Source organism: Austrofundulus limnaeus, unplaced genomic scaffold, assembly GCF_001266775.1.
Source record: "Austrofundulus limnaeus strain Quisiro unplaced genomic scaffold, Austrofundulus_limnaeus-1.0 Scaffold134, whole genome shotgun sequence".
NCBI lineage: Eukaryota > Metazoa > Chordata > Actinopteri > Cyprinodontiformes > Rivulidae > Austrofundulus > Austrofundulus limnaeus.
The window spans coordinates 21,390-39,047 of record NW_013952536.1 but is presented as its reverse complement, the minus strand read 5'-3'; the positions used below and the strand labels follow the sequence as shown (position 1 = coordinate 39,047).

The following is a 17,658-nucleotide window of genomic DNA, read 5'->3' as shown; positions in this document are numbered from 1 at the left end:
TCCCCCGCCTCCTTCCCACTTCTCTCTGAATAGCCAGTGGCTGTGGAGGAAGAGAGCGAGGGATGGGAGAGCAGGAGGGAGGCAGCCCTCCTGTCTGTCCCTCAGATTTAATTAATGGCCTGCTCCAGCACAGAGACAAGCCGGCAAGCCTGCTTCCCTTTGCTCCTGACCTCTGCACACACACACACAGACACACACATGCCACGCACCATCATAGTTACTCCACTGATACTAACACTGCACTCTCTGCTCTCTTTCTTCTGTCTTTAAATATTTCTTCCATCATTCTTGTCCGTCTCTCACAGTTCCAGAGTATCTACCTGTCCTGCCTCCTCAAAAGCTTCAACCGACTGCCAAAACAACGTGTACAAAAAGTAAAAAGAAAAATAAATCTTCGTACACTTTTCACCCACCTGTGTGCTCGGATCCAGTTTAGAACTCACGTTGATTTTGTATAGGTTTGCATCCTTATGTCAGTGTGTTATTTGTGTGTTTGAGGATGTGTGTGTGTGTGTGTCTAATTTCACTGCAGACAGAATTAGAGCCAGTGGCTGATCGGATTGGACTTGTTTACAGACACAAAGTTAGCCGCTTAGGCAGCCTGTTAAATCTCCCTTTAATGCTCAAACTGACAGATTTTAGGGTCTTGGACTTCCCGCGGCGTTGGGCACGCTGTGTTCACMCACACCCTCCCCCACCACACCACCCCACATCCACCCCACATATCAACTTATTTCCTTCCTTCGTTAAGAAAACCATTCTCTGACTTCACCATTAAGTTTGGCCGCTGATTAAGAAGGAAGTTTGGTGGAAATCTTTCTCGAAAACTGGGATGTCAGAAACTGTCTGAGCTGGCTGTTGAACAGTCTAATGCCCTCCTCCCCCTTCCACCCCTCCTACCTCATATCACAGGCACCGTATGGACAATTAATCTGGCAGACAAAGGCGGTGAGCCCACAGGGTGAGGGTTTGGAGGTGTTGGGTCTGGGGTGATTAGGCCACTTGCTGTGCTTTTGGCTAATGAGATAAAAATGAACAGAGTCGGACTTTGGCCAAGATTGGAGCAAAGGTGTGGTCTCACAGGAAAGACGGCACCTCGGTTACTAATTAAAAATCTATCTTAAAGTTTTTTGGCTTATTATTTCCTGCCAGAGCAACAATATTTATGTCCCTGACTGTGTGTGAGTAGTTGTGTGTCTCTCTGTTACCAAAGTATCTCATAAAATAATAAACAAGTTAGAAAAAAATTTAAAATTAAATCTTTGGATGCACATCTATAACTAATTCAAGATGGATGCCAAAGCCAAATGACCTTAGAGCACACCAACTGGATGTAGTTCAATCAATTTCACACATGTTCCGCTTGTTGAAGTGGTAGTAGCTGAGASTGAAGCTCAATATAGGTTCTGAGCACTGACTGATCTTTGYTTAAAATGTTCCYATTACTTACTTGGARTCAACTCTGTTAGCAAAATATCTCATGAACCATCTAACAAAGTTTAACTTTCTGAAAGTATACATTTGATRTACAGTACATCTGCAACTGATGAACTTTTTGGAATAAATCCAACTCAAGTTGGCCACCACAGCTAATCAACATTAGCCAGCATAAAATGAATAACTCTTTTCAACAAATATTGAGCTAAAATAATATGTGGTAATAGATAAGCATCATTATCAGCTCATTCTGACTGCCACATCTCTCAGTATTGTGATTTGTAATCAAAACCTTACAAAATAAAATTTCCTGGAGACAAAAATCCAGCGTACATGAAAATAATCTAGAAGTAAATAATATATGTTATACAAGTTTTAATACAAAATAATCTCGAACAAGTTACTTAGCAAATAACCATAATGAAATGCAGTCTGTGTCCTGAGTGTAAGCTGCAAGAAAAGCTCTTAGCATAGCACACATGCACACTATGGCTCCTCTGCTCGTATGAAACTGGATTACAGGCAAACAAAGCTATTTATTCAGACGTAATTTAAAACAGGGGGTTTAAAAAAATCCTGGAGTGCGGCAGAGAATCTGGAAGAACATTAAGTAATCAACTTAAGAGCGACCTTTAGGAATGAGTAATGAGCTTATCTTAAATTCCCTCAATTGAACAAATTAATTACAAGTAATGGAACATGTACATGTGTTACAGGAGATATGAAGGTGGCTATATATCAGCCTAAACGTGAGGGAAGAGTGGAGGAAAAGAAGGAAAACGCCTTTAATTCAGGTGACTCCCACATGCACATTGATAAAACTTTAAACGCACTCTCATGCGGCTCCATCCTACCTGTGTGTCCGGTACCGGTGATGTGGTCAGAACTTGACTGTTCCTCGGGCATCCCGTGCTGTCTGGTGTGGTGCAGGTTGGAGATAATTGTAGAGAGGTCGCTGTCACGGCTGTAACACACACAACAGAGACTTTAAGAAGGCTGCTTCTATCCTACAGCCCAAACCAGTTTGTTAAAAAAAAGTACAGCCTCTTAATTCAGTTTTTGCAATACTTACCACAAAAACTTCAGACAGACCTGTATCTATAAAATGCACTCCTTCACACAGACTTAAAAGCTACAGGTGGCCGTCCTGTCAGCTAGCTCTTAACACACACTGACAAACGACTGAATCCAGCACTTTCAGAATCTATCCCTGCTCATCTTACAACTGCACAAATGAACATWTTCACAATTTATAAGTTTTTTAACCATTTAAAGCCTTTTTAAGTCTCTTTTTCGAGTTGTGTTTTAGAGAAACACGCCAATAAATTACTGTGAAATGACTGGTCCAAAGAAATATAACAAGAAAACGTCTCAATAAAACTGTAGTAAGGGACAATGAGGWTTGTAAGTCTTCTTTTCTACATTTGAACAAGAGGGTCCTTCACAGACAAAACAGAAAAAACAAATCCATACCCAGTTCTGCCTTTCAGCACCCAGAGGATGAGCAGGGGGAGGGTTTGCAGATTAGCCTGGAATATGGTTGGAGCCACTCTGTCGTTTCAAATTTTTTTTATCCGCTGTCTTTCCAAACTCCCCTTGCAACTGTGCCTTGGAGGTATTTCATTCACAATCTGATTACGGACTGATCGCATTAATGGAATAACGATGGAAAATAGGTGCTTAGCATCTGAGGGGGAGCGCTGCAGTCCTGAAATACAAGTGTAGTCTACATGTGATGACAAACAATCTGCATGGCTTTAGAGCAGAATATTTCCTAGCTTAAGGTCTAAAAATAATTTACTGTWATCCAATTATGACATATGTTCATTAAAAATAGACAAACTCTATAATGAACACTACGGCTTGTTGACTTTAGCAAACACAACTCAAGTCAATTTAACAAATACTGAAATAAGMTTTGTAGCTGATAGTCTTTTTGCAAAACATAAGTGCCTATAGATTGCACAAAATCATGCAATATCACATGAGATCGTGAAATGGCTCCAACTTTGTCATTACTCACTAAAAATGACCTAATTTTAAAACTATGGCATGAAATRTATAGACTTTATTAATGTAATTTATATATTTACCAGAACTGATCCAAATGCTATTTAAATCAGCTTGGTCAAGTATATATATTTTTTGTTAAATGTTTTTTTTTTTCATTTAAATACTGTCAAATTTGTTTAAGTTCAAACTATGGGAGTATGACATTTCAGCAAAGCAAACATTTTTTATGAAAACCTGCATCATTTGTGTTATTTGGGTCAGTGTTGTTGATTTAATAGAAACATTCAATTTCAGTTCATTTCAATCAATGATCAGTCAATGTTCAGTTTTGAACAGCATAAGTGCTTAATTCTGGAAAATAAAATAAAATAGATTTTTGYACAAAAAGTAAGGAAATATGTGTTTTGTTGATTAAGTCTTTGTTATAACAATGTGTCTTGGTAATTAATCTTGTACCAGAAAGTCTCTTAAATTCCTTATTATACGGTGCCACATTTGTAAGGAACATGCATTTGTGGGATGAGCAGAGCCGATTATGTGGCTGCAAACATGCCCAATCTTCTTCTGTCAAACAGCTTACTCTGCTGTTGCTTTCAACACTTGTTTTGAGCTTTTGGTACCTCCGGGTGCTGCCAATCAGTAGCCTGGTTTAAACCAGACCCTGTCCTTCACTTTGCCTCGTACAAGGGGACTTGATGCATAGAGAAGTGTTTCTTGCAGGAGGCGTGGGCTCTGCTGAAGTTTAAAATGATTGGATCAGTTGGCTGCGACGTATGTCGCTGTGAAGGGAGCTAAGCTAAGAAGCTAACTGGAAATCACGTGTGCTGTGAACAACCCTACTGAGAGAAGAAAAGTACCGAGCCGAATGAGATGATTGTAAACGAGAGCTGCTGATTTGTCAGACAAATTTAATTTAATTTGGAAGCCTTATCAACACGGACTGGCTTCATTCACTTCCTCCACTGCCGTATGCTAAAATAACTAGCGGACACTGCGCAGAAAGTCAACGTCATTCAAAACTCCACCTTCTGTTTGCTGATTGGTCCAGGTAAAATAAACTACAAGCAGACACTGTGCAGAAAAATGACGTTCTCTTCTCTGATTGACCCGGCTAAAAATCTGCCAGCGAAATCCTTGTCAATGGGAGAAGTCCCAGACGGAGCAGTGAAGGGAAACTAGAATTGAGCGGAGCTGCGTAGGAAGGCAAGGGCCAGGCTAGTCAATCAGGTGCCCTGTGTAAGATTTATTGCCAAGTAGTATTGTTACAACAAAGAAATAATCTACTAAAAACACATTTCTTTACTTTTTGTTCTAAGCATTATGTGTATTATATTGTTCTGTGTATTTTTTTAATCAAGTTACTTTTGTCTTTGATTTACAAAAAATTTATGAGAAAAAAAATTACAAACTTAATCTCAGTATTTATCATTTTTATTTAAATCAGACATGCTTTTATTGGTTTTTTTAGATTGTTACATGGGAGAATGTCCCACAGCCCATTAATGTTCATTGTCACCACTATTTGGTTTAAATAACAAATCTAAAAATATGCAGCTTTTCAGACATGCAAGTGTGATTATATTGGCATCCTGTCATACAAGCAGGAATCTCATTTATACGTTTAACTGACATCTTTATTAAAACCACAATCATCTATGAAGGAGGTCTGGTGTGATACGGCAAGCACAGTTTATGGGACAGGAGCTGTAAATGGTTCTTAGCTGCCACCACCGTGACGAGGCCACACTGTTTGCGGCCGCTGGTTTTGGGTTTTTACAGTCCCATGATTACAGGCTCCCGCTGTAATGTCAGGCTGCTGGTCGCCAAGATGTTTTCCACACACTAACAGAAAAGCTGCAGGGTAGCACTGAGGGCATCACGTTGGCCTCACCAGTCACCTCTCAGTCACAGAGAAGCAGTGACTCAGAAACAGACCCAGACAAAACAGAGCCCACTGGTTGCTAGGCAAGGAGACGCTTGATTGGACTTYGACTTCAAACTTTTTGACTAATTACAGGCTTCTTTTTAAGGGTGTAACTTGTTAAAATTAGTAGCTGTGTGCGCCTGTGTGAGCCCGATGTTTTTCTTCAAAAATAAAATACGATACTAAAAAAAAAGGTTTGTTAAAGTCCATTTAATGACGCGTATGTTTCATCTGCAAAAAAAACACGGAACCCACATTAGTGAAGTCCACCTGTCTGGGAAGCTGCAGCCAAAACAATCAGTCAGCTAGCTGCATTAAAACACCACCCTGCGTCCATCATTTAAAGTGATCATGATAATGCCATCCTGAACTTCTCAGAGAGGTGACAGGGTTATTATCCCATGGCGAAGTGGCTCCTCTAAGCCATGAACGGCAAGGACACTGTTAGCCGGGTAATTAGCGCACTTTTCTTGAGCTGTCCCGCCTCAGCTTGGGCTAATGAGGGCTTAGCTCTATCCCCACCCACCTCTGCCCTCCCTCAGCTCCTCCTCCTCCCTTTTCTGTGGGTGGCGGCAAGGTCATACTCAAACCATGAAGATGGAGAGGGGGTTGGGGAGGCAGTTTAAAACCCAGTCACCTGAGTCACAGCTCCCTAAGGAGCTCCTAAGGCCAGGGTTAACTGGAAAGGACGGGTGCCTGGAAGGAACGGAATGGAGGTTATATTAAGGCTCCCGGGCYTGATGGCTAAGAAGGACATGAGCTGTTCTCTTATCACTCGGGTGCACACCGGAGACAATCATCTTCCACTCAGCTCATCCCTAAACTGGTCAATACAGACACTTCATCACCAGGCAGAGAGAAAACACGCGGACCTCGGACACAGATGTGAACTCAAAGGCTGCCATGGATCCAACTGGTGCTCATCATTAGCTATGTTTACATTAGGGGTGCATCAATACATGTACCCATATCGAACCGTTCAATACAGTGCTTTAGGTTCAATACACACTTTTATCGAAAAATACAGATTTTTTTTATCAGCTTGTCTTCTGAAGATGCTCTGTGTTAAAGGATCGGTGGATCCGTGTTCGACTACTCCACCTAGGCTGCATTTTTGAGTGCAGATCCACTGAGAAACTTGCTGTTTCAGCAACATTTAATTTAAAAACTGTACTTTTGAGGTTAAACAAATGTTCATACTTAATTTAAATTAATACAAGTTAAAAAGGGCGCGGACATTTCTTTTTTTTTGTATCGAAAAAATATCGAACCGTAAGACTAAAATATTGAACCGAACCGAATTGTGAATTTTCTGTAGCATTGCACCCGTAGTTTACATTGACATAAGTAGCTGGAATAAACAACCAATCGGAATAAAAATGTGTCACATAAACACCCCCTCTTGTTCAAAGTCTGAAACCTTTTGGAACTTGACTTTTCAAATTCTWAAGTTGCTCTAAAATGTTATTTCATCTAATATAACACTTATAAAAACCATTTCAAGTTTAATGTTGTAAGTAACGTTGCATTGTAAGGAGAACAAACCAAAACACCCTGAAGTGTGGACGTGTAGCGACCGGACCGATTATGACATGAAAACAACAGAAGAAGAAGAAGAAGGTTGTCTGTATGTATCGGCACCTTCTGCGTTGCAAGCCCATCTTTGGAAGTTTTTCGGCTTCTGTGAAGTTACTTTATAAGGAGAAATGATGTTGACAAGAGACACACTATTGGCAAGTTGTGTTCATGTTTCCACCCGAAGGAGGAAAAAGTAAAACAGCYGATAGCTGCCACTGCAAAGCAGAGGAGTATCAAAGAAGCAACGTCAAAAATTCCATCTATGTAACTCAGAAAAGGCTAAATGAATTACAAAATCCAAGGCAACTTTTATTACAAAAGATACACGTTTGTATTTGTTGATGTTGAGGAGAACCAGAGCTTGTGCACAAACAGGCATGTGTTGCTCTTCAGAGCCACAACAGATCGTAATTATCCTAYAGGAATAACTTCACTCAAGCCCTGGTTCAATGATAGATTTTAAGGTCACGATTATGATTTTTTTTCAACAAAATGAATATTTGTCATTTTATARCCAAATATGTTTCTTTTAACATCAGCATTTTTGTCCTAGTATCAAACTGTAATTGTCTGTTGTCTTAGTAATAGAATATAACTTCAAAATAAATAAAAACATAATCGCAAATCCTTTTCTGATCAAAAGATATCAAGTATCAAAYTGAACTTTTCTTAAAGACATAACTTACAGTTATAAAATAAGTGAATGAATAATTTTATTTGTTCGGGACAGTGTGCAGTTAAAACATAATTTGATGCATTGCACYAGATTTAGCCTAAGGCTAATTTACATCTGTAGTCGCATCAAACAATAAAAACAAAACAACATCCAACAGTAAAATAGAAATAAGAGAGGGAAAAAAAGACAAAGAAAAATATAAAATAAAACATTTTGCAATTAAAAAATACATAAAACACTCCACCCCACTCTCCAAACATAAAATCATGCCCCCCCCCAAAAATTTTTTTTAATCCATTCATTCCTTTTGATGAATCAATTTACATTTTAAGCACTTATGATCAATTATTAATCAATTCAGAATCTGCTACATCCCTATTGTCCTATGCCAAAAATATTAGCTTAGCCATTCTRAAGAAAAGAGTCATAAAAACCCTAACATTTTTAATAAGATAGCCATAACATGTGATGCATTATCATCTTACGTCACAGTTCTTGGTATTTTGATTCCTTTTTTTGTTCTTTTATTTCTGAAAATCTTGTTTGAAAGTTGTTTTATACTGTAGAGCTAATTTTAATTTTTGTTTCTTTTAGATCTGACAAATTCTAGGGTCAGGATTTTGTTAGATGTGAGATTATAGATGCATTATGATGCATCAATAATTGTTTTATAATTAAGCCTCAGCCCTCTGAATCAGAAACTAATCAAAATGTGAAGTGATTAAAGAATCCCACCCCATTAAATGTCCTATTGCTAATCTTATTATTTTTTTAATAATAAAAACAAAAATACAAGGACTAATCCAGGATTTTCTCTTTTCTTACAAAGGGTTGCGCTCCCTTCTGTTACCATCCACGATGCAGCCCAAACAACATGAAAAGGCTGCTCTGTTCWCACCAGGAGTCAGCGCAGTATAAATGCCCAGTAGTGTCCAACTGTGGCATTGGCACATGAAGCTGAGGCGGCAGGGCTGGAGGTCACAGTGAGAGCTGGCACAAGTCGGCAGCCCAGGCGCCTTGACGCCATGTCTCACACCATCGCTGGGAAAGTGCTGACAGACGGACAGCAGGGATGTGAGGGCGTAGGTGGAGAAACAGAGGCAGAGAGGAGACAGACAAACGGGCTGCAAGTGCTGTGTAACATCTGGTTTGCTCCCTTCATCTGTTCAGGACAACAACATGAACGCGCAGGCAGCTCCAACCTGCGCAGGTGGCCCAGAGCAACAATCAAACACTGCCAGGCATAATGCAATATTCACAAGTAGAGCGCAGCGAGGCAAAGACGTGAGCATCTTGTCTGCAACACAAATACAAACAAACCTAACAAAAATATATCCAAGTCTCGCTATTTAWTAAATTAAAATGTTTTTTATGGTATAATACATCTAAAGCAGGAATATAGATTTGATTCTTTTTTTTCCAGAGATTTTGTCCAAATTGTGCATACATATGCTTCTCACAGAATCAAAAGGCAAATTAGTGATCCCTGCAAGAAGAGTTGGTAATGAATAAATACAGAAATAGATAAATAAATAAGAGTAGCCTAGCTTGACTTTTTCTTGCCGTTTCACCGTTGTACAGACTGACATGAGGTCGATAAAGCAGGCAAGAGAAGAAAGGAAAGTAAATTTGAATCAGAAAATACATTGAGGTCTGACTTAGCTTCATTTGTTGTTAATTYTTTTCATTTGGATTGATGAAGTTTAAGTCTTCAGAAAAATCAACCCGGAGACAAACACAAAAAAACAGATAACTTCTATATTTCATGTTAAATTACATTATGTTTAATGAAAAGAGTTCTCAAGAGTTAGAAATGATGAATTTGATGCTTCCATATACATCAAAGATTCAACTTTTTGGATGCTTGAGGAGAAAAGAAAAACACAATTTTAAATGGAAGCAAAGTGCTGCTAGCAAAAGTCCAACCAACCACTGCAGTACATTGACTGTGTTACCATGGTGAATGCATGCAAACAAGGCCATGATGTTTGAACCAGAAAACTCCCCTAAAAAGCTATAAAACCTCCAAACTCCCTAATTAGAGCTTTAGATGGGAACCTTTTCCAGTAATATCACACTGTTTGTGACCCCTTACTGGCAAAAGGGACCTTGACGGTTATTCAGTAAATTCAGAGGAGAAAATGTAAAATTCAATAGAGTGGGTTGATTTCTATCAGTGTTTTTTTTTTTAGTTCAGATTGAGAATGAAAACTCTGTTAATAAACAAGAACCAAAGCTGGTCAATAATGTGAAAATCTTCTTTTTTTAAAATTCTATATTCAAATACGTGATCCACCTATAAACCAGACACACACATTTCTGAAACCATTGCAGCTCTTTTTATTCCCTACAAACAATTTTCAGGCTGTCTAAAAGTGTTTTGGTATAAAAAATAGCTACAAACAGTAATGAATTTGCCACTGGAAAACACATACACACACAAAAAAGATAAGATTTACGCTGGTATTTACCTCTTTCACTTTGCATGTCTGACTGAATCCCCAAAAAAACCTGCACCTAAACTCTGCTTTAGTTTATATAAATGTGATTAGGCAAGAAAACCATTTTTTCACTCGAGCCTTGTTGTCTGTGGCCAACTGAAACTAATCTTGAGACTGTCTTCTCATAAAAAAAAGAATAAAAAAAACAATGTGATTGGCTGTTTCTGGGAGCAGCTAATCCAAACCGCAGCTATGTTTCATTGTGACAATGGGCGAAGTAATTATGACAGGAGAAACTGAGGAAGTGATGTGTAGTAATTAAACTCCAACACAACTCAGACAAAGGTTAAAGCACATTTTAACCATTCCACACCAAAAAAGACCAAACTATGGAGTGTGAAAATGAAATGCATCTGTCAATAAATGCAGAAAGTATCAAAAACACCAAACTGCCCACCGGTTMATGTGCTTCTCAGAAACCACAAACAGTTCAGATGCTCACAGTTCTGACATACATGTGTTGTTGTTGCTCAAAAGCACTTCAGTTTGTAAGTGGCCTTTGCTCTGCAGCAGATAAAGTGCATTAATGAAACAATGGTGGATCAAGCAAATAAATAATTTTCCGAACATCATAGATGGTCGAAGGGGAAACAGCACAGATGAAAATTACTTTCTGATGRTGCCTGGATATTTATCTCAATGTATAAAAGTCTCCAGACTTAACTGGACAACAATCTACCATTTTTTGCTACACARTGTGACAATTTTTTATTTAGATTTGACTTTATACAAGAGCTGGAGTGAAGTTGGATCTAAAACATAATGCCATACCCAAACAAACACTGACACACTGGAAATTTTGACAAACTGGCCTGAAACATTCAATGTGTGGATAGAAGTCCAGTCACAGCAGACAGGAGTGGGTGTGACGCTGCTCCCGTCAGGCCTGATGATGTGAGGATGAGACAGCACAGATACACTCATGTATACAAAAGCCCTGTATTTTTCACATCCATTGGCCAAATCCAATTTGTTAAGACCCTTCTACGACTCACTTACGAAGCTGCGGTCAATGGAAATCACATTTTCATGATTGGACATCCCATTATCCTGTTTGTCCAGACCCACATCGGGGGATAAAGCCGAGCCCAGACAGATGCCGAACGACAGACCGGAGCTGCGGCTCCAGTGAGTCCGTCGCCTTTCAAAGGGTAAAAACCTGATATATTAGTCATAAGTGTTCTTTAAATTCATTATCATTTTAACACGCCAGCGGCACAAGTGTCAGGGGGAGGGGAGGCCCTCTTAAACGAGGTTAGTGGATCCATTTAAAGCTTCACAGTTGCTGTGCTGTCTGCCGTGTCACAAGCAAGTCTCAAGACATGAAAAACACCTCACATTTGTAATAAGGTTGTCTCATGATGATGCAGGGGACTTTGAGATAAATCAATGAACAGAATCAGCATAATATCTGTCAGTAATGTGACTGGTCTATAAATGATATAAATATGTATATGTAGAAACCAAATATTCAGAAAATCTATGTGATAATAACTCTAAACCAGGGGTTCTCAAGCCATTTGGGTCTGGGGACCCCTTACAATGGCGAAAAATATCCCAGGGACCCCCCCTCATAAACCCCATGCTGTTTTAAAAAGGTAATTTATGGTCATTTCAACCCCTAAATGCTATGGGAATATAATTTTATTAAGTTTATTATGTTTGTTTTATTAGTTCATTGTTCTCCATGTATTTTTAAACATAAAAATCAAATTAACAATTTAGGAAATATTTTTGAGGACCCCTAAGATACCTCTTGCAGACCCCTGGGGGACCAGGGACCCCAGTTTGAGAACCTCTGCTTTAAACTAACCATGTCAGGAACAAAAATATACTATTTGCTTTAGTTCTTGTCCTTTAAAGAGCATGTRATAGAGCTTAATGAAGTAACCTCACTGTAACACTATTTGTGATTTTACAAAGATTTGAATTTATTTTTTTACTTGCAAACAAGTTTTTGTTGACTAAAATTTGTAATTACAAAACCTTTTGCTTTAGTTCAGTCCTTTGAAGTTTTAGTGGGTAGGTCTTGGAAAAATCTACCAGTAGAAAAACTATTTAAAACAGTGTTTTTGTTAATGTAGAGTTACATCTGTACACCATCTAAAGCAACCCAATAAGACAGCTTCAAAATATAGTGATAAATGATACCAGTTAATCTTTTATRATAAATCATTTCTGATTAAACTTCWGMCCATCAGAGCCCAAGACAAAAGACAAAAGTGACTCAGGTGACTCAGTCTTTAAATGTCTGGTCAAGACTTGAAAGAAGCAACAGCCAAACCAACACAACATCAACATTAGGAGATCTACAGCTCCTGTAAGATGTCCCAAAACAAAAAGCAGAACATTTGTTTCTGCAACATTGTTCTTTGTCTAAACTTTAAACACCTTAAAATTATTCTTAAATGACATTTCATTTAAAGGAGCCATATCATGCTTTTAAATCATCTTTTTCACATTTAACTCATTCAGTTTGAGTCTAAATAAAGTGGAACTGCAATGTGTTGGTCTGAATTCCTTCTTATTGTAACTCCACAAGCTCCTCTTTCACCCCTTTTCTAATGCACATCCCAAAACAGCTCGTTTTAACCCCCTGCAGCTTCCAGACAGGTCCATTCTAGTTTGATAGAGGGGGTTACGACTATCTAGCTGCACAGAAATGTTTACAAATTAGTTTAAAGATGTCAACAAAGGAAGACTTGTCCATCCAGCCTAACATGTTGGAGTCAGAGTCTGACCCAGAGCCACAGATATGTAGTTGGTAAGTCCAGACCTTATTTGACAGTTCCATCACAGATATTTTGACATAATAGTTCAGAAAATCTCAGAAAATAGAGAAATCTGGTTGAAAGATATTACCCAAAAAGAATATAAACACATCTTTGCATTACCTGGAGAGATTGAATTCACCTTTTTCCACTCCTACAGACTCCAAGTACACAATATAATTTAAGTTATACCTAAAACAGTGGAATCTTGCATATACTGTATCCCCTAAAGATTTGAGATTAATCTTCTCTCAGGTATAATGTGACAGCCAACACTCAAGTTAAAAGAACTGGTATAAAAGCACAAACAAGAAGCGGCGAGACACACATACATGAAACACGGATGTAGCTCAGCTGTGGCTCATGCAGTCAGAGGTGTCTCTCACCTCTTTCTCATGATACTATAATGCAGCTCCTCCTCCTGCTTGATGTGGGCATGATCCCCACCGGCCCGCTCGCTGCCTTCGCTGTCGTCACTGCTGAAGATTGAGGCCAGTTCCTTCTTGGGCACTCGGTTGGGTGGAAGGGGGATGGTGCGTTTCTCTGCCAGGCGCCCGCGGTTCTGGAAACCACAGAAAAGGAGACACTTTAGCAACACGATTCACCTGTTTTCAGCCAGATTAGTTTCCTATTTCACAAGAGAAACCCTCTTTTTTAAGCTATGAAAGATGTAATCTGTATTCAAATCTGCATGCACAGCTGAAACCTTCAGTGTTTGATTAGGCAATATGCACTGATCAACTGAGCATTCTTGAAAAAAAATTATAATTAAAACACTTTAAAGATTAAAGCCATTAAAATGTAAAATGAGTGATCTAAATAGTTTATTATACATTAATCCACTTTTAAACTGCTTTAAAGTAACAAATAAAACCATTGTAGCATAAATAATTGGATTGATTTTATTTTAATTYTGTAAAATAACATTTAAACTATAAGAGGCTAAATAAGACCTAAAAAAGGGGAAGTTCTGTGAACATCTAACTCTACTTGTRTATGTGAAATATCTGCATTTAGCCGAGACTATTAATGACAAAAAAGTGACTTTTAAAGGAATCAAATTCCATATTTCTGTCATACAATCAATTGTACATCCTGCTGAGCTAACGAGCCACACCTGCATCACTCCGATGATGATAACAGACCATTTACAAACCTGGTCACATGCTGTGAACTGCTCTTCTGATTGGCTAAGGCACTACTGTCATGAATCTTTTATAGCCTGGGCTACAGCTGACTGCTGTGTCAAAGTGTGTGTAATTTATTAATAATTTAATATTTTGTAGCCCAGATGGATTGAGCTTGTGGGCCAGATGTGGACCAGGTGACAATCAAAGCTTTAGATTCTGTTACATAAGGAATTATTCCATCTTTACTTCTTATAATTCTAAATAAAAGTAATAAGGGTTGGTTTGTACACGGTGTGTTCACGGCCGACAAGAGAAAACAGCAGATGAGATGCGAGTGTGGCCTCAGGAGAGTAAAGGGAGTGACCTTTACTGTGACCTGTAGAGGTCACTGCGGATTTCCGTGGCCCTTTCACAGAGTCACGAGCGAAAAGGGAGAAAGGAGAGCAGAGGAATTAGCTTGCTCGGAGGAGTGAGAGACGGTGAAAGTAAAGCAGAATGAGTCAGAAATTGAAGAAGAGCAAATGAACAATAGGGTGAGGAGACAAGCTAACACAGAGAAGGAGGAGAGGATAGCTGTGGGACTGTAGAGAGAGAAAATACAGAAATAAAAGAGAATGTGGAGGGTCAACGCATGAAAGAGAAAAAGCTYCACAGAAGGAAAGTCTGTCCAGTGCAGGAGAGTGGACTTGGATTTGAAACTAGATTCTCTTTCACTCTGAGCCTACATCTCTGCTCTTATTCCCGGACGCCTTCGAGCCCTGCAGCTATCCCTTCCACCACACGCAACCCCACACTCCTCCCCCTTCCCCTCCTTCCCTCGCTCCATCCATCCCAGGAGGTGCAGAAGCTTGAGTGGCAGGCGGGGGCAGGAGGAGGGATATGGGGGCTCCTAGCCAAGAGGCAAACAGGTGCAGCCCCTCTGGAGTATCTCAAATGGCAGACATTAAAACAAGTTTGGGGGGGGGGGCGGGGGGAGAAGGATGAAAACATCCCTCAGGATGAACAGGCCACAGGGTTCTGCACATTTCTCTTTTCCTGTGTTTTGCCAGGAAARAGACTTTAACTCCTCTATACTTTCTTGCTAGAGATTTTTACAACTTGTTCTCCAGGACAGGTTTGTTTAGATTAGTGCTGGTCTCTTCTCACAAGGTCACATAGGAGGACTTTAGTGCAGAATATCAAAAAGGGCGTTCAAGRAAGTAAACAAAAAAAAGATTAATTCATAGCATCTGAGCATGTCCATTCTATACAACATCTCTGGAAAATCACTCATGTAAACTAATTCACCATACACACATCTAAAAGTGGAGATACTCTCAGATATTCACACACCTGTTACTGTTCCTTAGAAGTCCCCTCAAATGCGGGGGGTTTTACTTGGAGTAAGCAGCATTGCAGTGTATACAAAAATAGATTTTCTATGAGCAGTCGTGACTGCGCCTGTGTGTGCGCGTGTAGACAACCACCCACATGGCCGTGACATACCCAGGCTGACAGCCCCCATCCCTTCCTTCCTCCCTCCCCTCTCCTCCCGGAAAGCCCCAATCCTTTCTTTAGTGGCACTGACGCAGAACTGGGGGTGAGCTCCCACTGCTTCCGGCAACACTTCCGTAGCACGGAGGAGGGCTCTCCGAAACAAAACATGAAGCAGAACACACCCCGGGCAGCCCACGTAGGAGTGCTCAAAGGAAGAGCGCCGAGCTCTCGAGTTCGAACGTGCACGCACAAACACACGTGTGTGTGTGTGCACGCTGAGCTGAGGCAACCTTACTGTGTGTGGTCAACCTCCTTTCAGCCATGGAAAAAAGTCGCTCATAAAAGTCCCACTAAAAGCACCTCTATGAATATCACCTCCCACGTTTTCTGTCTGACAGTCAAGCAGCCAAGAAATATATCTGGGCTTCATATTTTTAAGAAAAAAATGGACATATACAGACAACTATATACTGAATAATCAAACACACCGATCAAACTGCCTTGACTGAAGTAAAATGATTGTATCAGGGAATCTTTTAAACATTCAAAAACACTTCCAATAAACCAAATCAAATATGCATTGAGACAATAAGCCAGAACGATGACCCCAATCTGACGTAAAACCTCAATGGAAAGCTATTACCCATGGGTGATTTTTATTGGCATCACAGGTCAGACACAAAAAGACCGGATCTATATTCAACAGCTGAACAGAGTTCTTCCCATTCCTCATGAGAACACCAAACAAACTATGACTAAAACRACGCAAACCATATGGGTGTTGAGTAGTTACATTCTCTCTGCATCGGTGCTTATACAATAACAAAGACAGCCAAAGCTGATTTGGTTGAACTTTGCAGCTCAGTTATTTAAAGCAATTAAATGTCAGGTTGTGTTTCAAGGTGCAGTTAATTCAGGAAAAAAAAACACCTTTTGAAGTATTGTTACAGGAAAATAATCTAATACTTAAAGTCCAAAATGAACCAGACAAAGTTGTTTTGACTTTTTTAGACAAAGTACACAAGCTAACAATGCCCTCTAAAAGGGACTCACCGATTGAAGTTTTCTGGCCGATCACCCATCTTTAAAAAGTCTGACCTGCCAATTCTGATTTTGGCCAATTTTTTTTTATAACAAACACTGTCATGTGTTATAAGAACACAATACACTTTCAATGTTATAATCTTTTTTTAATTGAAAACACTGAGCAATATCCTTGAAACAATACAAACTTGGTCGACAGCTCTCTCTAACAGCAGAGCCAAAAGGAACAGTGGCTAATTTTCTGACCTTTGCAGAAATGGATAAGATTGGTGGATAAGATCAGCTTCTCATTAGTATCCAGCAATCTCCCAATGTTAAGGAAATTGGGGCCAATAAATCGGTGCACCTTACCGAGAACCCACTGTTGCGCCCTTTAGCTTCCAAGTGAGGTGGCAGCAGAGCCTTAACAGTCAACATATGATAAGATCTGGGATGTGATGATGCAATGCCTCCAGTCACCCTTTGGGTCATAACGACCCATGAGATGTTGTGGGTTATTTTGACCCAAAGACAACWAGTGAGTTAAGGCCTGTGTGACCACCCTGCCGCCAGATTACATTTTCAGTGTGAAATGTTAAAAATAAAGTCATAAATTTAAAATCTCTGCAACTCATGTGGGTGATGTTGTGAACATGTCAGTTTCTGGTCGCTTTAAATGAAACATGGTGGTACCATAGCCAACAATCAGCTCAGAAGTAGAGTCGAAGTTAGCCAGGAGAGTGCAGACATTTGTTTCCGAGCAGAAATTGGAAGCGTTCTCTCTAAATTTACCTCAGACTTTTTAAAATGAGCTCTTGGTGGAAAAGTGAGCTAATGAGTGTGTGTTATTTTCTTCTTTCTCCTTGCGTTATTTCCTGAAAGGTGCAGCACCCTGCCGCTGGCTCCAACTAGCATGAGCAAGCACATACACCCACACGCACACAGCAGTAGCTGCCCGTGACATTCCTGCAGCTGCGGCGCTCTCGCTGCCTCACACGCGCCCCCCCGGCAATCTCCCTGGGGGACGAATGCCTAATGAGTCACGCGCCTGTCTGCCGTTACCTCGCAGCCTGTGTGTGTGCGTGTGTGTGTGTGTGTGTGTGTGTGTGTGTGTGTGTGTGTGTGTGTG

At 39.8% G+C, this 17,658-nt stretch overlaps 1 protein-coding gene across 3 annotated transcripts in view; it reads right to left on the bottom strand.

Moving 5' to 3' along the window:
• Positions 1 to 17,658, bottom strand: part of samd11 (sterile alpha motif domain containing 11) — a 58,456-nt gene that overhangs the window by 29,852 nt on the left and 10,946 nt on the right. For all 3 annotated transcript variants that reach the window (XM_014015739.1, XM_014015740.1, XM_014015741.1), the window contains exons 3-4: positions 13,287 to 13,462; positions 2,292 to 2,401 (exon numbers count right to left, since the gene is read on the bottom strand). In XM_014015739.1, the coding sequence (XP_013871193.1) occupies positions 2,292 to 2,401; positions 13,287 to 13,462 (286 nt within the window). The remainder of the gene's footprint in view (positions 1 to 2,291; positions 2,402 to 13,286; positions 13,463 to 17,658) is intronic.